The sequence below is a fragment of the Dreissena polymorpha genome, chromosome 11 (genome assembly GCF_020536995.1).
Source record: "Dreissena polymorpha isolate Duluth1 chromosome 11, UMN_Dpol_1.0, whole genome shotgun sequence".
Classification (NCBI taxonomy): Eukaryota; Metazoa; Mollusca; class Bivalvia; order Myida; family Dreissenidae; genus Dreissena; species Dreissena polymorpha.
The window spans coordinates 43,246,605-43,268,706 of NC_068365.1; the positions used below are offsets into that span (position 1 = coordinate 43,246,605).

At 38.2% G+C, this 22,102-nt stretch overlaps 2 protein-coding genes across 2 annotated transcripts in view; one reads left to right on the top strand and one right to left on the bottom strand.

Moving 5' to 3' along the window:
• The window catches only part of LOC127850016 (synaptotagmin-like protein 5), a 146,243-nt gene extending 124,478 nt beyond the window's left edge, over window positions 1–21,765 (bottom strand). The window contains exon 1 of the mRNA XM_052382750.1: window positions 21,686–21,765. The gene's annotated coding sequence lies outside the window, so the exon portion shown is untranslated. The remainder of the gene's footprint in view (window positions 1–21,685) is intronic.
• On the top strand, window positions 1,201–21,389 carry LOC127850030 (LYR motif-containing protein 2-like). Its single transcript, XM_052382769.1, has 4 exons — window positions 1,201–1,270; window positions 5,232–5,372; window positions 8,142–8,218; window positions 21,096–21,389. Coding segments are annotated over exons 1-4 (255 nt in total). The 5' UTR covers window positions 1,201–1,234; the 3' UTR covers window positions 21,097–21,389.
• Window positions 21,766–22,102: the final 337 nt, after the last annotated feature.

Here is a 22,102-nt window from a genome sequence, read left to right on the forward strand (position 1 = left end):
TCTTCCATACAAGGATGGGTGCGCTTCATGAGTAACTTTGATGCAAGATGATTTTAACCTGATAACTGCACTGATGTTCCCTTCACTCATGTACATATTCACAATTGTGTAACGATGCTCCAGAGAAGCCCAGCACTTAATCCAGAAGAAGAAGAAATATCAGCGGAGTAGTATGATGAAATTTATATCGGCGCGGCGTCGGACTGAACTTGGAATAGTTGTTATCGCTACAATAATGGCTGGGTATATAAATTCCTTACCATCTTGACGTAAAGAAATCTCGGTCAGCAGCTGGAGCGTGCGCGTCGCGACTGAGGGGAGTCATCCGCAGATTTTCTCACCTGTACATATTTTTCTTATACAGGGGAACTTCTGCGGGCGGCTCTGCTAATTCATCTGAGTCCGCCACCCTCGAGTCGGACGTCTTCTACACTGCTACGTTCGCTGTCTTCTCCAAGATGCAGCAGTCTTGTCAACCGCTGTTTATCGTCGAGAGTTCGTTGGCCCGGACCTTGGAGAGGTCCCGTCCGAAGATAACAGGAACAGCGGGACAGCGAGCTTACCAGTGTGGAGGATATACGGGGCGGACCTGGGCTGAGCGGCCTCAGAACATTGAGGGGGTGGCCTTAGAGAATGGTCCCGGGGCGGCGGTACTTAGTTTGCTCAACGCACTGGGGAAACCGCCTCGGGGTACGAGACGACGGCCGGTGACGTCTAGAGCGGCCATAAAGGCAGAGCTGGGAGCTAGGAGCGGGAAGAAGATCTCTTTGAAGATTATCAGCACTACCTTGGCGGAGTAGCCTTGTCCCTTTGAGGGCGGGGCATCCAGACATGAATTGTGTTGAAATTGTCTACCAGTGCACATTAAGGTCTTATTGGCCACTGTGCACTGGTCTATTCGGATCAAAATGATTTCTTTTGCGAATACCCGGGGTAAATTTGACCTTCTTTGGCTCAAAATTAGATTTTTCCCCTGAAAGGTCACAAGGGCAGGTCTAGCCAAAATTACTCTTTGAAGGGGCGCACTGGACCTGTAACTAAACTCTGGAATACACACAGACGTCAAGAAATATTTTGCTAGCATGTTACTAAGCTCATGAATTGAATGATATGATTCAATTTTCTAACGAGACTGTTTTGAAAATAATTTAGTGGCATAAAGCCTTTTTCGTGTATTATCATTCGTCGTAAGTTGCCTCCCTTTGTTTAGAATTTGTCATGACATATTAACAAAATGTCAGGTGCCAAACCTGTTTTGACATTGAAACAGGTATTTTAGTTCAATGTTTGATTATAAAGAACTCAATATGTAATAACCATGTAAACTCTTTATGATACATAATTTTGGTGAAAATTTATAACGATTAATATAACTATGAAAAGTCATTAAAGAAATACATAATTATGTATGTTAATGTTATCAGAATAATCAGATTATCAAATTCATTATTCAGTCGAAATTAGCGATTTTTTGGTTTCTTAAGTTAAATATAGAATCCTGTTTTAAGTCCATGAATGATGTTTGCAATATTATTTTATGTAAGCATTTATAAAACTGATGTTCAACAAATCTGTCAGAACAATGGGAGGGCAACATAACTTTACAGTCGGCCTCCCTATTTCTTTTTAAATCGATTCGCCATTCGTTAACACTCCCAGGGTTTTTTTTAAGAAAAAGGGGAAGACGCTGGACGCTGGGTGAAAGGAGAAAATAGAGTGCGAATGAGACATATTTGGGGAAAAAATAACAACTGTTTTAATCAATGTCTCAGCGTTTTTTTTCCTTCTTTGAACGGGTCCGGTAAACGGCCCTGTTCCCAATCGGGACCAGACCTGGTCCCACAATCGCTGACGGACCCTTCCCAATTTAGAAAACGGTTTTATCCCAAATAGTTTATATAAAAACGGCCTCGTATCGATTAGAAAATCCCAAATAGACTATCTTTTTTGTCTCAAAACGACTTCAGAAGTTAGTAAACAAGTATGAAAAGGAAACGGTTGTTGTAGTAGTTGTTGTTGTTCTTTTAGAATGAGGCCGACGCAACTTCCGATAGGTGGAGCCACCTAGTTACCAAGTTGACTGTTCCCCGGCCGGCATACATAATGCGGCATTATTGAATGCTGGCAGGGAAACTGTCAACCAAATAAGGCAATAGTAGTAAAATTGACCTTGTTTTGTACGCTTCGATAACAATGTTTCACATGTGCGTGACAGTTGTTTATTGAACGTTCTCGTTAAATACAGATTCAATATGCAAAATAAAACCCTTATCCGAAAAGAATGATAGATATTTCGAAATGCCGACTTTGACAAAATATTTTCCCGGGTTTTGGTTTTATTCGTAGCGACGTCTTTACGTAGTAAACAAACCCAAAAATGGAAATCCGAAATCTCGTTTTACTCTTCAAATACTCGCGGCGAAGTTAAAAAGTCAACTACTTCCGACAATTTTGTACACTCGCATCGTGGTTTTTATATAAATAGCCAGAAAATGAGTCACAATTCAAAATACTACTTGAAGAAAGTGAACAAAACGAAATCAGCCAAGCATAAATTTAGCCACTTAAATTTCTGTTTTCGATTATAACAATGGTCATCTGCTGGTCCTTTTAATTTAGACAAGTTATCTCAAATTGCCACACAAAGTAATTATTCAATTGGGCTTTATGCCATTTTAAACAATTTTCAGTTATATTGCGGCAAAACCCATTAATTCTATCTGGAAAACCAGTTCTTCATTTTTTTTAAATGAACTGGTATTTGTTATACAGACTTATGATCTGCCCTATCCCAGAATGCCATTGATAGTGTATAAAAGCATTGTTTACTACATAAAATAGATTCCAGTTGATGTATTTGTATGATTTTTGATATTTCCCAATTTGATGGATTTCACGACGCGAAAATTCCCAATTTGAAGGATTTCGCGACTCAAAAATTCCCAATTTCTAGGGGACAGGACCTGTTCCCAAACAGGTGAAAAAAAACGCTGTGTCTATATTATATATATACTATAAACTGGTTAATATTTCTTTTAATGACAAAGGCATATCACATATCATAACATACAGTTTTCAATTTAGAAATAATGATTATGGTACTTGTCAAAGTGCAAACATAAGTTATTTTATACATGTTCATTTAACAGTGGTGTTGATTGTCCCAAATTTTTAATCCTGAAAATTAGGCCAGGGGTCTTGGAATCGCAGCCGTAGGAACCCATTAGAAATAAAGGGCAAAGCCCCCCACCCCACCCAGAGCCCTTACTAATTGTTCTTTTTTTATAGTATTTCCAATTGCAATTTCAGGTGAATACAATTCTAAATATAATAAACCACACCGTCCGTATCACCGCATGTGTTATCGCCATTCTATTTCTTCGATAAAAAGAACTTTGAAAATAAATTATAATCAACGAAAAATAATGTATCCGAAAACAACCATCCGAAAAATTATGTGCGTTTGGAAATTAAATAAAATGTGCATATCTTTTGACTGCAGACAACGAAAACCAGTTACCTAGCAAATACGTAATTAATATACTTTCTTAGTAAAAAAAAACCCTGACTCCATTAGTCTTTGTCGGCTAAGGTACTTCTTAGATGTACCCCAGGTACTCTTAAGTATACTAAAATGTACCTTGAGTACCAAAAATATACTTAAACCTACCCTGACAATTTAGACTGTACCCAAGTTTTATTTCTGCCCAAAATTTTATGTTGTTACAGGTATCAGGTCGTTTCGCCCTAAAACCTGTTCGCCCTAGGTCACTCTGAGTCGTTTCGCCCTGGGTCGACTTGTTTCGCCCTTACAAGTGGGTTGTTTCGTCCTAATTTTTAGTTTGAATTACAATTAAAGCCGATTAATAAACGATTACATACCAATTATCTTTAATTGAGTACCCGTGAAATACAACGACCACAAGTGTGAAAGAGACGTTAATTGTTACAATCGTGTATAAAGATAAATAAAAAAAAGAATATATCTGATGTGTTGCATGTATTTGTAATGTCTTGTTGCTGTTGTTTGTAACTCAACACAATCTTTTAATATTGATTTTGTTCGTTTGGTATGTACCGTAATTACTCTATGTTTTCGGACACTTAAAAATAATAATTTTTTTTCGTGTCCGAAAACTTAGATACGAAAAATATTAACAAAATACAAGTGTCCGAAAACTTAGAGTCGAAAATGGAAGTGTCCGAAAATAGCGTCAATTGTATCAACGACTACCGGTAATAGCACGCGCTTGTAAAATACCATGCCGTATAGTGTAAATTACAGTTATACATGTTTGCACTGCATTTTAAATAATTGTAAATGCTTCATTTATTTGACAGAAGGTTACTTCAAGGTTGTACTTTGACCAACGAGTTCAAAAATGAGCATGTGATGTACCGATACACGCTTGTATGAACCTGTAATTAACGCAATAAAAAAAGCAAACTATGAATTCTTTGTTTGTTCATTTCCGATAGTTGTTGTGTAACATCTTCCATTGTTCGTAAAACTTGTATGATTGGGTGCATCACAATTTGAAACATTTAGTATTTGTCACAGTTATTTTACTGAGAAGGGGTAGTACCATTGCGGTAGATAATTGAACTGTTAATTGGCACTACCCCTGGTAATTGTCATAACGCTTATGCTATCGGGCGAAACCATTGTTTAATACCGGTTTACAAGGTTATTTACCCAATAACGCAAATGTAATGGTCCATTGCCCTCAGGCATGCACCCGCAATCTTTTATGATGTTAACCTGGTTGTAAAACCCCATGATCGAAGTGTCATTAGATATCGAAAACAGGTTCGAAATTTGGTGAAATAGCTCTGTAAAATATACTGTCCGAAAACTTAGAGACATAAATAACGGACGAAAACTCGTATGTCCGAAAAAAAAGAGTCACGAAAAATAATTATTTTGACTAAAAAAGGGGGTGTCCGAAAAACTTAGAGTGTCCGAAAACATAGAGTAATTACGGTACGTTCGCTGTCTTCTCCAAGATTTTCTTGGCCCGTTTTTATAGCCAAATAAAGGCTATATTCCCAATGGCAAAAAGTATACTTTTTTCCCAAAAGTTGCTTAAAAATTCCCAATTTCCAAAAAAAAAAACACACAAAAAAAATCCCTATACACATTTTTGGGATAACAATTTGACAGAGTATCGAGTAAAAAAACTTGCTGTTAATGGTGTGGTATTGTGATTAACTTTCTGTTCTATTTTCAGTTCATGCTGAGGTCCCAGGTACTGAAACTCTACAGAGATATTCTGCGCCTTACTCGGAAAATTCCTGATGATTTCTATAGGAAAGAAATGCAATCATGGGCAAGAGACGATTTTAAACGATATAAGAGTTTGAGCGATGAAGTAAGTCAGCGATTTACTCTTGTTACCGTAATTACTCTACTCGGAAAACTCAGATACAAAAAATATTCAAAAAATACATATGTCCGAAAACTTATAGTCGAAAATTGAAGTGTTCGACTACCGGTAATAGCACATGCTTATAAAATACCATGTCATATAATATAAATTACAGTTATATAAGTTTGCATTGTATTTTAAATAATTTTAAGTGCTTAATTTATTTGACAGAAAGTTACTACAAGGTTATACTTTGACCAACGAGTTCAAGATGAGCTTGTGATGTAAAGATACTCTTTTGTAAGAACCTGTAATTAACGCAATAAAAAAGCAAACTATGAATTATTTGTTTGTTCATTTCCGATAGTTGTTGTCTAGTTGTCCTTCACCTTCCATTGTTTGTAAAACTTGCAATAGGGTGCATCAGACTTTGAAGCGTTTAGTATTTGTCACAGTTATTTTACTGAGAAGGGGTAGTACCATTGCGGTAGATACCCCTGGTAATTGTCATAACGCTTATGCTATCGGGCGAAACCATTGTTTTATACTGGTTTACAAGGTTATTTATTTAATAACGCAAATGGAATGGTCCGTTGCCCTCAGGCATGCACCTGCCATGTTTTATGATGTTAATCTGGTTGTAAAACCCCATGATCATTAGATATCGAAAACAGGACCGAAATTTGATAAAATAGCGCTGTAAAATATACTGTCCGAAAACTTAGAGACATTAATTATGGACGAAAACTCGTATGTCCGAAAATTTAGAGTCATGAAAAATAATTATTTTTGCTAAAAAAAGGGGTGTCCGAAAACTTAGAGTGTCCGAAAACATAGAGTAATTACGGAAACCTTTCATCAACAGAATCTGAAATGAGCTTTGAAATACATATGAATTTAATTATTTGATTTCTTCATTTAAAATATACATGCATGTAGACGTAAATATTGTTTGGTATACACTCAAAGGCACTTCAACACTTTTATAAATCTATTTTCTCAAAAACGGCTCATAATATCAAATTGAATTTTCACACATTATCATTTGATATGCAAACAATATTTGTTTTCATTTCCATATGATTCTTTTAAAAGGAGATTATGATCATTAAAACATATTTGTTCTAATATTTAATCAAAAAGCCTGTTTGTGCAGTAAGACAAATTGCAGACTGGATGATGGAAATACATCGTCATAAAAAAATACCCCATCCAAAAGTTATGAAACATTTTTGTTACGAGTTGGGGTTGTTGTAAAGGCACAATCTTCAACCGTTTGAGGTCTTTGGGAACTTGAATGACTGAACATATCATGGGCATTCAGCTCGTACTATTGGTTCTCAACGAGGTAAATATCTCAATTTGTAATCAGATCCATGACTTGAAGTAAATGATAACACTTTCAGGTATGAATACTTATGCCCCCCTTCGAAGAAGAGGGGGTATATTGCTTTGCTCATGTCGGTCGGTCTGTCGGTATGTCGGTCTGTCGGTCCGTCCACCAGGTGGTTGTCAGACGATAACTCAAGAACGCTTGGGCCTAGGATCATGAAACTTCATAGGTACATTGATCATGACTCGCAGATGACCCCTATTGATTTTGAGGTCACTAGGTCAAAGGTCAAGGTCACGGTGACCCGAAATAGTAAAATGGTTTTTGAATGATAACTCAAGAATGCATACTCCTAGGATCATGAAACTTAATGGGTAGATTGATCATGACTAGCAGATGACCCCTAGTGATTTTCAGGTCACTAGGTCAAAGGTCAAGGTCACAGTGACTCGAAACAGTAAAATGGTTTCCCGATGATAACTCAATAATGCTTACGCCTAGGATCATGCAACTTCATTGGAACATCTATCATGACTGACAGATGACCCCTATTGATTTTCAGGTCACTAGGTAAAGGTCACAGTGACTCGAAACAGTAAATTGGTTTCAGGATGATAAGTCAAGTATGCTTACGCCTAAGATCATGAAACTTCATGGAACATCTATCATGACTGACAGATGACCCCTATTAATTTTCAGGTCACTAGGTCAAAGGTCAAGGTCACAGTGACTCGAAACAGTTAAATGGTTTCCTGATGAAAACTCAAGAATTATTAGGCCTAGGATCATGAAACTTCATAAGTACATTGATCATGACTGGCAGAAAGGTCAAAGAAAGGTCAAAGGTCGAGGTCACAGTGACAAAAAACATATTCACACAATGGCTGCCACTACAACTGACAGCCCATATGGGGGGCATGCATGTTTTACACACATCCCTTGTTTATAAATTCCATGTCATCAACAAAAGTGTTGATACAAAATCATGACACAAATTTGAATTTTTGAATTATGTCATTTTGCAATTTGTTTAATTTCTTTGAAGAGCTAGAAGTTGTAATGAGTTACATTTTTGTACTTAAAGCAATAGTTTTACTTTTTTTCTGAGTTATAACACTGATGTTAACACTTGGAAGTGAGACAAGCCAAACAAATACCTTGACTTGCTTCAAGTTGTTAAAGTAATTGTCTCAAAGTTTTTGGTAGAAAAAGAACGGAACAGAACTGGTCTGTTCTGTTAATTATGCAAAGAAATTAATTTAAAATGTATTTTTGACTTGATAAAAGTGTGTTGATGCACAATAGAATGTGAAAAACTTAAAAAGTTGTGTGAATACATCATAACAATTAAGAAGCATAGATTTTATAGACAAAATATGTACATAATGATGTATGTTGTTGTACATCTGGTTTTATATAGGTCTTTGTGTTTATTTCAGACGACTATCAAAATGCACATTACCCGAGGGCAAAAGTCACTTAGAGAGCTTGAACAGTCATTGAATCTGGCAAAGTGGTATGTTATGTTGACATTGTATTTGCCAGTACTGGCCTTATTTTATGTCCAGTTGAACCATACATCGGTGAAGTTACATGATACTACTTTGAACGTAGCCACTTAAATTGTTCAATTTATAGAGAATAATAGGTTTCTATCATTGACTGCTGTAAGAGCTATCAGCCTTTATTATTAGTGACATATTATTCTGTTTCTTCATGCAACAGTGACCTAAAAAGGCTTTACCAGATTAATGTTTCAATCTCCAACAGGAGTTTTTCGATGTAGTAATCTATGTGCCAAAAAGAAACAAATAAAAATAAAAGAATGACAGAGTACAACCAAATACGCTCACACAAATTAAGCTTCCATAACGCTTTTTAGTCCCCAACCGGTTTCATCGGAGGGGACTTATGGTCTGTGTGTCTGTCAGTCTGTCTGTCACACTTTTCTGGATCCTGCGATAACTTTAAAAGTTCTTAATATTTTTTCATGAAACTTGAAACATGGATAGATGGCAATAAGGAAATTATGCACGTCATTTCATTTTGTTCCTACGTCAAAAATTCTAGTTGCTATCGCAACAAATAAAAAATAATATTTTTTTTATTTCTGACAATGGTGGAGCCGGTAGGGGACTTAAATTGCTTGGCAATAGTCTTGTTTTATCTGCATATAGCATAAATAACATCTTTCCTTTCCATTTCAAAACGCTTGATGTATCTTAGTGGACTGTTCTTGTGAATAGATTTTATTTTATGCTTTCTGATGGTTTATGGAGAAATATCAGTGAATTAAAACTGATATTTCACTGTTTCAAACAGTGAAAAATAACTGTGAAAATTATCGATAATTTTCATTGTTTGACCTATTTTTAGATATATTTGGTTTCCAATTGTGACCCAATGTTACCAAGGGCAATTACTATGCACTGAATAATTTATAAATAAATACTGATAAGCTGCCCTGGAACATGCATGTAATAACATTTTTGGGCACCCAAGGGGAACTTATTTTGTCTAGAATGGACAAATACAAAAATAATCATTTGTAAGCATAAAAAACAGAAAGTTTGTTTGCAAGTTACTCGCAGGCTGTTCTGGTTTTATGCTGGTTGCAAAAGCCATTTTCAATTTGCTCCTTGTGGGGAAAAGGTTAAGTCACACAAAGCTTTGTGGTTTATTTAGCAGACATTAAAACTCCTCCTCAGAGTATATGGGTACAGAGGCATGTCTGGAGCTATGTCATATGGCCCATTTTTGCATGACTTGAGTTTTAAAGACTTTACTGTGTGATAAAGCAAACATAGCCTGATAAGACATCATCATAAACCTGTGATATATCATGTCCTTTCATTCTGTAATCCTTCTTATAAAACAGTGGGAAACAAGAAGCTGTTGAGGGCAGTTTAATCTCCCCCAACCTAAATAAATGTAACAGTAAACCTGTTCAATAGTTGAGGTAAAGCGGTAAGAAATATTGCTGTTTTGATAAATAACTATTTATATAAACTTTGGGTTTTATTTGGCTAAGTTTTCTACTCACAGTTAGTTTTATTATGTGACATGGTCTATTTTGAAACAATTTGAGTCTGGCTCTGGGAAAACAGGGTTTAATGCATGTGTATATAGTGCTCTCTTAGATTGGCATGTGCAGTCTGCAGAGGAGACATAAGGGACATAACTTTCCACCTTAACGTGAATTTTGCTATGAAGAGTCTTCCTCTCAACCAACAACCTGTGTGGTCCCTCTCAACCAACAACCTGTGTGGTCCCTCTCAACCAACAACCTGTGTGGTCCCTCTCAACCAACAACCTGTGTGGTCCCTCTCAACCAACAACCTGTGTGGTCCCTCTCAACCAACAACCTGTGTGGTCCCTCTCAACCAACAACCTGTGTGGTCCCTCTCAACCAACAACCTGTGTGGTCCCTCTCAACCAACAACCTGTGTGGTCCCTCTCAACCAACAACCTGTGTGGTCCCTCTCAACCAACAACCTGTGTGGTCCCTCTCAACCAACAACCTGTGTGGTCCCTCTCAACCAACAACCTGTGTGGTCCCTCTCAACCAACAACCTGTGTGGTCCCTCTCAACCAACAACCTGTGTGGTCCCTCTCAACCAACAACCTGTGTGGTCCCTCTCAACCAACAACCTGTGTGGTCCCTCTCAACCAACAACCTGTGTGGTCCCTCTCAACCAACAACCTGTGTGGTCCCTCTCAACCAACAACCTGTGTGGTCCCTCTCAACCAACAACCTGTGTGGTCCCTCTCAACCAACAACCTGTGTGGTCCCTCTCAACCAACAACCTGTGTGGTCCCTCTCAACCAACAACCTGTGTGGTCCCTCTCAACCAACAACCTGTGTGGTCCCTCTCAACCAACAACCTGTGTGGTCCCTCTCAACCTTCAACCTGTGTGGTCCCTCTCAACCAACAACCTGTGTGGTCCCCCTCAACCAACAACCTGTGTGGTCCCCCTCAACCAACAACCTGTGTGGTCCCTCTCAACCAACAACCTGTTTGGTCCCTCTCAACCAACAACCTGTGTGGTCCCTCTCAACCAACAACCTGTGTGGTCCCTCTCAACCAACAACCTGTGTGGTCCCTCTCAACCAACAACCTGTGTGGTCCCTCTCAACCAACAACCTGTGTGGTCCCTCTCAACCAACAACCTGTGTGGTCCCTCTCAACCAACAACCTGTGTGGTCCCTCTCAACCTTACAACCTGTGTGGTCCCCTCTCAACCAACAACCTGTGTGGTCCCCTCTCAACCAACAACCTGTGTGGTCCCTCTCAACCAACAACCTGTGTGGTCCCTCTCAACCAACAACCTGTGTGGTCCCTCTCAACCAACAACCTGTGTGGTCCCTCTCAACCAACAACCTGTGTGGTCCCTCTCAACCAACAACCTGTGTGGTCCCTCTCAACCAACAACCTGTGTGGTCCCTCTCAACCAACAACCTGTGTGGTCCCTCTCAACCAACAACCTGTGTGGTCCCTCTCAACCAACAACCTGTGTGGTCCCTCTCAACCAACAACCTGTGTGGTCCCTCTCAACCAACAACCTGTGTGGTCCCTCTCAACCAACAACCTGTGTGGTCCCTCTCAACCAACAACCTGTGTGGTCCCTCTCAACCAACAACCTGTGTGGTCCCTCTCAACCAACAACCTGTGTGGTCCCTCTCAACCAACAACCTGTGTGGTCCCTCTCAACCAACAACCTGTGTGGTCCCTCTCAACCAACAACCTGTGTGGTCCCTCTCAACCAACAACCTGTGTGGTCTTCACAAGCTAATCTGAGATAAAACTTAAGCTCATGCATTAAGCCCCGTTCTTCCAGACACACACCGTGCAATCGACTAACGCATCGTCTGCGGTTCATCCATCGGCTGCGGAAGTTTATACATGTCGGTTAAAAGCGTAGTGTAAGTATTTCCCTATTCTTTATATTTTACGTATTGAATTGAGCAGATTTGCGTGTGTTCTTTGAGAGCCTAAGTACATGTAAGAATAACTTTGAACCAACGACGATGCGTTCGTCGATTTCACAGTGTGAGACATGTCTCATTTATAAAGTATGACCATGCAAGCATTAGACACAAAAGTCAAGTATTTTTTGTAGTCTTTTTGTGTAATCAGACTTCAAAAAAGTAACCTGATCTGCAAAATCATGACTGTTAAACCTCATCGGACATGAATGATTACTTGTGTACAACTTGTTTAAGTTTTTTTGTTTTTTTTTTTTGCTAATATTTGCGAATAACTGTGTCTCTTCAAATCTTAACATTAGAAACTATGTTTTAATGATAAAATAATATCGTATACTCTGTTTAATCATTATTGTCATAATGACACTATCATTGTTGACCTGAAAAGGTGCGAATATTTTTTAAACTTCCTGTAAATGATTTGCATTCATGTTATTCATGCTTGCCCAGAAAAATGTTAAGGCTTTTTGTAAAATTTGAACTTTGAATTTAAATTCTAACACTACACACGAGTTGTTTTCTATAGACAAAGAAGGAAATCAAGTGTGGGTTATTCTGCAATAAGTATGGGCGGAGCTTAATGTTTCGAAAATAATTCCGAATAAATAAAGAAACTATTGCAGTAAAGTGCTAAAACCCGCTCTAAAAGAAATTTAATAAATTTAGCATGTATATAAATGAAATGAAACAACAAATTGTATATTTGGTGATAAGTGGCATAACCACGCCTACAAAGAATGTTATTTGTTAGGAAACGTTATTAAGAAATTATTTATAGCATGTCAGCTTTTTAGTAGCATCAATAAATGTGATGTCTTTTAGTTTCTACGATTTTTGTTCTCAATGAAAGTGACATCATTTGCAATATTTTTATGAATGAAAACGACGTCATATGTTTGGACAATTCAAAGACGTCACTAAATAGTGAACTTTGTACTAAGAAGGGCGGGGTTTCAGGCCTTTTCCGCCCTATGCCACTGGTCTGAAATTCGGCCCCATTCCCAATGCAAATCTGGTTGTTTTTTCCCAATTGAATTTTTTTTTCCCAAGTTATTAAATTTTTTTTATTATTATTTTTTTAAACCTTTACATATATAAGTTAACCTGATCCAGTGTAGAAAATTGACAAATATTGCTTAATTAAATTATGTGTTGCCTTGAATTTGTTTTAAAAACAGTAAAATATGTTAAATTGATTATTTAAGACTTTCCTTATTTTCTCCATAATCCGGCGTTTGGCGTGGATTTTTTTTCTCCTCAAAAAAGGCCAGGCTCTTTCCCCAAAATCAGATAAAAAACCCTGCACTTATCACACATGTTCATAATATTTTGTAAAATGTTAATAATATGTTATCAAAATAGTCTTTATTTACCAGTTAACAGCTTCTTTGAAATATAAGAAACGCTATTTACATGCGATTATTTTTCCCAATTGAGGCAGTTTCGCTATTATTTTTTCCGAAATGGGGTTTTTCACAACGCGAAATTCCCCAAATTCCAGTGTGGCGTTTTCCCAACATGAAGCGGAAAAGGCCTGGGTTTAAAAAAATATAGTGCACGTCCAAAAGCTTTAACCAAATCAATCAGAATCGTGTAAGAATCGAAATAATAATTTTCTATGATGGTTTGTTGTCAAATAACCCACTGTAAAGAGTATAGATGCATGTTATCAAATCACTTGTGCTTTGCACTCGTGATTTAATTCCTACGCATCTATACTGTGGGTTATTCGACAACAAACCATGATAGAAAAATATTATTTCTTTAATAAACAACAAATATCCTATAAGGTCAAGGTCCATGTAATTTAATTTGGCGTCCTAATGACGACCCAAATTCATTATTTTATGATATCAATTAATTTATAAAACTGGTCCTATGGAAAGAAAAACACAAAAATGTGTCCTCATGAATTCAAAGCATTCTAAAATAGTACATTATTTTTTTTTATATGTAATTGAAATATTTGAATTTATTATGATAAGATTTTTGTTATTCACTGTATTACTGAATCTGCTTTGATTACCGCTTTTCATGATTATAATAAGTACAACAATAAGAAAAAAACTACATTTTACCAATAAGTGTGACATTGAAGTACAGTCAAAATTTAACATAACACACTCAGGTATAATTCAAGATTTAACATAACATGGGTGGGTGAAGGTCATAGTGTTTTTTTTACTCAACCTTACCATGACTATGAGTCACAGACAAGAAATAGTGATAGCCCTTACCATGACCACGAGTCACAGACACGAAATAGTGATAGCCCTTACCATGACCACGAGTCACAGACAAGAAATAGTACATGACCACGAGTCACAGACAAGAAATAGTGATAGCCCTTACCATGACCATGAGTCACAGACAAGAAATAGTGATAGCCCTTACCATGACCAGGAGTCACAGACAAGAAATAGTGATAGCCCTTACCATGACCACGAGTCACAGACAAGAAATAGTGATAGCCTTTACCATGACCATGAGTCACAGACAAGAAATAGTGATAGCCCTTACCATGACCACGAGTCACAGACAATAAATAGTGATAGCCCTTACCATGACCACGAGTCACAGACAAGAAATAGTGATAGCCCTTACCATGACCACGAGTCACAGACAAGAAATAGTGATAGCCCTTACCATGACCATGAGTCACAGACAAGAAATAGTGATAGCTCTTACCATGACCACGAGTCACAGACAAGAAATAGTGATAGCCCTTACCATGACCACAAGTCACAGACGAGATATAGTGATAGCCCTTACCACAACCACGAGTCACAGACAAGAAATAGTGATAGCCCTTACCATGACCATGAGTCACAGACAAGAAATAGTGATAGCCCTTACCATGACCATAAGTCACAGACAAGAAATAGTGATAGCCCTTACCATGACCATGACACACAGACAAGAAATAGTGATAGCCCTTACCATGACCACGAGTCACAGACAAAAAATAGTGATAGCCCTTACCATGACCACGAGTCACAGACAAGAAATAGTGATAGCCCTTACCATGACCACGAGTCACAGACAAGAAATAGTGATAGCCCTTACCATGACCACGAGTCACAGACAAGAAATAGTGATAGCCCTTACCATGACCATAAGTCACAGACAAGAAATAGTGATAGCCCTTACCATGACCACAAGTCACAGACAAGAAATAGTGATAGCCCTTACCATGACCACGAGTCACAGACAAGAAATAGTGATAGCCCTTACCATGACCACGAGTCACAGACAAGAAATAGTGATAGCCCTTACCATGACCACGAGTCACAGACAAGAAATAGTGATAGCCCTTACCATGACCACGAGTCACAGACAAGAAATAGTGATAGCCCTTACCATGACCACGAGTCACAGACAAGAAATAGTGATAGCCCTTACCATGACCACGAGTCACAGACAAGAAATAGTGATAGCCCTTACCATGACAACGAGTCACAGACAAGAAATAGTGATAGCCCTTACCATGACCATGAGTCACAGACAAGAAATAGTGATAGCCCTTACCATGACCTTGAGTCACAGACAAGAAATAGTGATAGCCCTTACCATGACCACGAGTCACAGACAAGAAATAGTGATAGCCCTTACCATGACAACGAGTCACAGACAAGAAATAGTGATAGCCCTTACCATGACCATGAGTCACCGACAAGAAATAGTGATAGCCCTTACCATGACCACGAGTCACAGACAAGAAATAGTGATAGCCCTTACCATGACCATGAGTCACAGACAAGAAATAGTGATAGCCCTTACCATGACCTTCAGTCACAGACAAGAAATAGTGATAGCCCTTACCACGACCAAGAGTCACAGACAAGAAATAGTGATAGCCCTTACCATGACCACGAGTCACAGACAAGAAATAGTGATAGCTCTTACCATGACCACGAGTCACAGACAAGAAATAGTGATAGCCCTTACCATGACCACGAGTCACAGACAAGAAATAGTGATAGCCCTTACCATGACCACGAGTCACAGTCAAGAAATAGTGATAGCCCTTACCATGACCAGGAGTCACAGACAAGAAATAGTGATAGCCCTTACCATGACCACGAGTCACAGACAAGAAATAGTGATAGCCCTTACCATGACCACGAGTCACAGACAAGAAATAGTGATAGCCCTTACCATGACCACGAGTCACAGACAAGAAATAGTGATAGCCCTTACCATGACCACGAGTCACAGACAAGAAATAGTGATAGCCCTTACCATGACCACGAGTCACAGACAAGAAATAGTGATAGCCCTTACCATGACCACGAGTCACAGACAAGAAATAGTGATAGCCCTTACCATGACCATGAGTCACAGACAAGAAATAGTGATAGCCCTTACCATGACCTTGAGTCACAGACAAGAAATAGTGATAGCCCTTACCATGACCCTGAGTCACAGACAAGAAATAGTGATAGCCCTTACCATGACAACGAGTCACAGACAAGAAATAGTGATAGCCCTTACCATGACCATGAGTCACAGACAAGAAATAGTGATAGCCCTTACCATGACCTTGAGTCACAGACAAGAAATAGTGATAGCTACCATGACCACGAGTCACAGACAAGAAATAGTGATAGCCCTTACCATGACAACGAGTCACAGACAAAAAATAGTGATAGCCCTTACCATGACCATGAGTCACCGACAAGAAATAGTGATAGCCCTTACCATGACCACGAGTCACAGACAAGAAATAGTGATAGCCCTTACCATGACCATGAGTCACAGACAAGAAATAGTGATAGCCCTTACCATGACCTTGAGTCACAGACAAGAAATAGTGATAGCCCTTACCACGACCACGAGTCACAGACAAGAAATAGTGATAGCCCTTACCATGACCACGAGTCACAGACAAGAAATAGTGATAGCCCTTACCATGACCACGAGTCACAGACAAGAAATAGTGATAGCCCTTACCATGACCATGAGTCACAGACAAGAAATAGTGATAGCCCTTACCATGACCACGAGTCACAGACAAGAAATAGTGATAGCCCTTACCATGACCACGAGTCACAGACAAGAAATAGTGATAGCACTTACCATGACCACGAGTCACAGACAAGAAATAGTGATAGCCCTTACCATGACCACGAGTCACAGACAAGAAATAGTGATAGCCCTTACCATGACCACGAGTCACAGACAAGAAATAGTGATAGCCCTTACCATGACCACGAGTCACAGACAAGAAATAGTGATAGCCCTTACCATGACCATGAGTCACCGACAAGAAATAGTGATAGCCCTTACCATGACCATGAGTCACCGACAAGAAATAGTGATAGCCCTTACCATGACCACGAGTCACAGACAAGAAATAGTGATAGCCCTTACCATGACCACGAGTCACAGACAAGAAATAGTGATAGCCCTTACCATGACCATGAGTCACAGACAAGAAATAGTGATAGCCCTTACCTAGTGTTTTTCCCAGGCCATTTTAGCGTGGCGAAATGCCATGCCGCCCTCCCGGATCGCCACGCTGCCCTTTTCAAAGGCAAATTTCGCCACGCGCTCTTTTTTTCAATGGCAAATTTCGCCACGCGCCCTTATCTATAACATCTTTATTGCCTTACGATCTAACTTGGTCCGCAAAATCAGCCTCCTTGATTGTCTGTGACGCTCCAACTGTGCTTGATTTACTCGAGAGACGTCAACGTCTAATCGACTATATTTAATTGAGCAGATTTAATCTATAACAGTGCTCGATTTATAGGTAGGTCTTATTTCAAGAGTGCTCCAAAGCTGTGAATTAGTCATGCGTGAATAACCCCGTGTCAGTATCAATCGATAATGCCGGAGGCTATGTTATACCAAGCGCACTTTTCGCTCGGCAATGTGTACTCCTCCACGATATAATCATTACTTCGGAGACTTTTTACGAAAAACTCGATGTTATTCTCGTGGCAATTGTGCTTTGCATGCATTATTTAGTTATATCAAAACGTATATTTTTACGCATAATTACATTTAAATTCACAAACAAATTTATTCTTTATCGTTTTCGTCTTTAAGATAATTAGATCTTATTATTGAAATAATTACTGAGACGTATACCAATTTAACAAAATGCGAATCGCGTATACGATTTAACGTTGCTATGCGCACCTGTCGCTTACATCATTTGACATTTTATCAACATGGCGGACTATACAGAATTAAATTGTGACTCGGCAATAATGGCAAACGATCGAATTAACGATGGAGATTATACATTAAGAAGGAATTAATGAAATGTCTGTGATAATCAATGATGCATAAAAATGTTTTAGATAGCAACAATATTATTTATTTATTTGTAATCTACTCTGTGGATGTATGTCACGGAAACGAGTGTTTGCATATTCTTAGAGATCAATTTACTCGCAATGTTATTTTAAACATCTGTCGAGATTATTGTTAGAAAATGGGATAAGACAAACATGGTTTCATTTATATGTTAGTGGATCTGTGTATAATCAGATTCGTATGCATATATTGCTTTATTATGTTTGTCGTGCTGTACAGTTTATTGAAACAGCATGGAACTTAAATGTACATTGCAAGGTAAATATATTAATATAAATCATAGTAAGTTAAATACATCGATAACCAGTAAATGTACTTGTTTATATGTTATTTTTTCCACAACTGCTTCTGATGCGATTACATGTTTCCCCGTAATTCAGGTATTCAGGGAACATTTTTGCCCTTTTTTGCCTAAACTGCGCGCTAAAATGCCCTTTTTGAAAGTAATGCGCCATGCCCCTTTGCCCTCCTTGGAAAAACACTATTACCATGACCACGAGTCACAGACAAGAAATAGTGATAGCCCTTACCATGACCACGAGTCACAGACAAGAAATTGTGTTAGCACTTACCATGACCACGAGTCACAGACAAGAAATAGTGATAGCCCTTACCATGACCACGAGTCACAGACAAGAAATAGTGATAGCCCTTACCATGACCACGAGTCACAGACAAGAAATAGTGATAGCCCTTACCATGACCACGAGTCACACACAAGAAATAGTGATAGCCCCTACCATGACCATGAGTCACAGACAAGAAATAGTGATAGCACTTACCATGACCACGAGTCACAGACAAGAAATAGTGATAGCCCTTACCATGACCACGAGTCACAGACAAGAAATAGTGATAGCCCTTACCATGACCATGAGTCACAGACGAGATATAGTGATAGCCCTTACCATGACCACGAGTCACAGACAAGAAATAGTGATAGCCCTTACCACGACCATGAGTCACAGACAAGAAATAGTGATAGCCCTTACCATGACCATGAGTCACAGACAAGAAAAAGTGATAGCCCTTACCATGACCACGAGTCACAGACAAGAAATAGTGATAGCCCTTACCATGACCATGAGTCACAGACAAGAAATAGTGATAGCCCTTACCATGACCACAAGTCACAGACAAGAAATAGTGATAGCCCTTATCATGACCACGAGTCACAGACAAGAAATAGTGATAGCCCTTACCATGACCACGAGTCACAGACAAGAAATAGTGATAGCCCTTACCATGACCATGAGTCACAGACAAGAAATAGTGATAGCCCTTACCATGACCACGAGTCACAGACAAGAAATAGTGATAGCCCTTACCGTGACCACGAGTCACAGACATGAAATAGTGATAGCCCTTACCATGACCACGAGTCACAGACAAGAAATAGTGATAGCCCTTACCATGACCATGAGTCACAGACAAGAAATAGTGATAGCCCTTACCATTACCACGAGTCACAGACAAGAAATAGTGATAGCCCTTACCATGACCACGAGTCACAGACAAGAAATAGTGATAGCCCTTACCATGACTACGAGTCACAGACAAGAAATAGTGATAGCCCTTACCATGACCACGAGTCACAGACAAGAAATAGTGATAGCCCTTACCATGACCCTGAGTCACAGACAAGAAATAGTGATAGTCCTTACTGTGACCACGAGTCACAGACACGAAATAGTGATAGCCCTTACCATGACCATGAGTCACAGACACGAAATAGTGATAGCCCTTACCATGACCCCGAGTCACAGACAAGAAATAGTGATAGCCCTTACCATGACCACGAGTCACAGACACGAAATAGTGATAGCCCTTACCATTACTACGAGTCACAGACATATATTGATAAATGTTTACATTAGATCTAGAAAGCTCCAGTAAAAAAACAAGAAGAAAATTAAAGAAAGAAAAAAAGTAACCTTCAACTGGGCTCGAACCACTGACCCCTGGATTAAGTCTAACACTTAGACCTCTTGGCCATATATGAAAATTTGCAAATCTGAAACAATTTTTTTTAATTTTCTCATTTACCAAAAACTGAAAAAGGCTTCTTCAAAACTTGAATGATCTTAAATCTCATTAGATTTTGCAAGGGACTACAAACACATCAATGCTTATCTGAGTGGTAGGGGTTAAACTTAACATTTAAAAACCTAAATCAGTTTTGCTGATAAAGCACATGTCCAATTAGTTTTACCTGAAACACCATCTTGTCAGCTGATGAAGTCAACATTCTTTCAAATTAGTTTGTTTAGTTTGTTATTTTCGGGTTTAAAGGTAGAGGGTAAACCATGTTTATAAATTGATGTAATCTGTCTGTTACCAGCACCTTGATACATTTGGCCAGAAGCCTAAAGCTTCAGGTATCACAACAATCTTAAACAAAACACAGTTGCTTCTTTTTCAAACTAAAACATGGGCAGTGTTTGTGTGTGTGTACATATGCATCTGTATGATGATGCATTACATGTCTCGTACAGTTGATTTTATTCACTGACTTTTCTTTAACCTACATGTTACATACACATATTTGTACTTCAATAGTTATTGTGTTACACAAATACTGCTCCATAAACTTTCCATAGATAAATCAATTATCATTTTATAAACTAAATAATAAATGTTTCACTATATGTTACCATTTTAATTACTTATTAAGTATGAGGTGGCAGTGGTTTAGTATGGTGTCCGCCTAGCAACATTGAGGTCACGGCTTCAATCCCGACTGCACGAGCTTTCTTTAAATCTCCGCCTTGTAACACAGGAAACAGTCTCTAAAGAGTTTCAATAAGAATTAGGTTTTTGATGCAGACAAACTTAAATAAATAGGTTTAAACTAATTCATTATGCATATAGAATTTAATTTATTAAATCAGAAATGTAACAGCTTAGGTTTGAAATTAATTCCTCCCACATAAGAAATTTAGGGTTTCAAATGTTCAAATTAGTTCATTATTTGTGCATTGAAACTGGTCCAATAAATATTTTTGCAATTTTCTGGTTGTATCTGCATTTTCTGTGACACTGTAATGAATTATTTTAAATTTTGTTCTTATTGTTTCAGACAGTGCAGCTGTGTACCGCATGTGTGCAGATGACATTGACATGTACATAGGCAACAGCCATTTTCAAAGTGACTTGAGAAAGTCTGAAGGTTATATAGATTATTGAAGATTCAAGTGCAGTGGACATATGTGAACAGTGTCTAGGAAAAAAAAAAGTTAGCTCTAGTGTTCTTGAAATCTGTTGCATAAGCAAGATTAACAGCTAGACTAAGTGTCAGAACATTATTGTTTGTTGACTCATTTTGTAGGCTGGAAATCAGTTATATGAACAAGTATTAAAACTGCCCTTATCAGTGAACTTATTTGTGATGGAAAGTTTTTAATTAAGTAACAAGTGATTAATATTAATTGAAAAAAACTTCACACCATTTAATGAAATCATTTGCACAGCCAAGAATACGAGACAAAACGCAATAGATTGATTACAAGTGCATATAAATGACAGCTGGTTCAATGTGCTGTACTAAGCTCTGATATTGATTATTATTTGAGATCACATCAGGTCCTTTTGCGTACTGCAAATTGAAACAACATTATCTGTGAGGTTTAACAAGATATCAAGACTACACTGAGAATTAATTTATGTTACCTGGTGTTCTTCCATTTTTGCTGTGGACCTATGTGATATAAAGTCATTTATACTGGATTTGGTAGTGGAAGTTGATAACCTGTTTAGACATTAAGTCATGTGATGTGTAAATTAGGACTTTACACTGAAATCTATTGCATTACATTACATAAACAGTGTTCACTGGAAGGAAATTGCATGTGATCATTGAAGCAATGCAACTGAAGTGTTTGTAAACATTGGTACTCTCAATGTAGTTGCACTAAAGGTTTATGGTGATCATAGGCTATGACAGTAATTATCATGATGACTGTATTGATCATAGAGATAATGGATTGAAAAGCAAAGTGCAAATACTGCAAATAATGTGAATTTATGTTGTACACACTTTCTTTTCAATTTTATGGTAAAACTCTCACAAAAATAACACTTAAGCAA

What these genes read in the sequence shown, in the direction of transcription:
- LOC127850030 (XM_052382769.1), top strand. Translation starts at nt 1,235, where the DNA reads ATGTCAGGTGCCAAACCTGTTTTGACATTGAAACAG. An exon ending in CTGTTTTGACATTGAAACAG is followed by an intron (nt 1,271 to 5,231) that starts GTATTTTAGTTC and finishes TTCTATTTTCAG; the next exon opens with TTCATGCTGAGGTCCCAGGT. An exon ending in ATAAGAGTTTGAGCGATGAA is followed by an intron (nt 5,373 to 8,141) that starts GTAAGTCAGCGA and finishes TGTTTATTTCAG; the next exon opens with ACGACTATCAAAATGCACAT.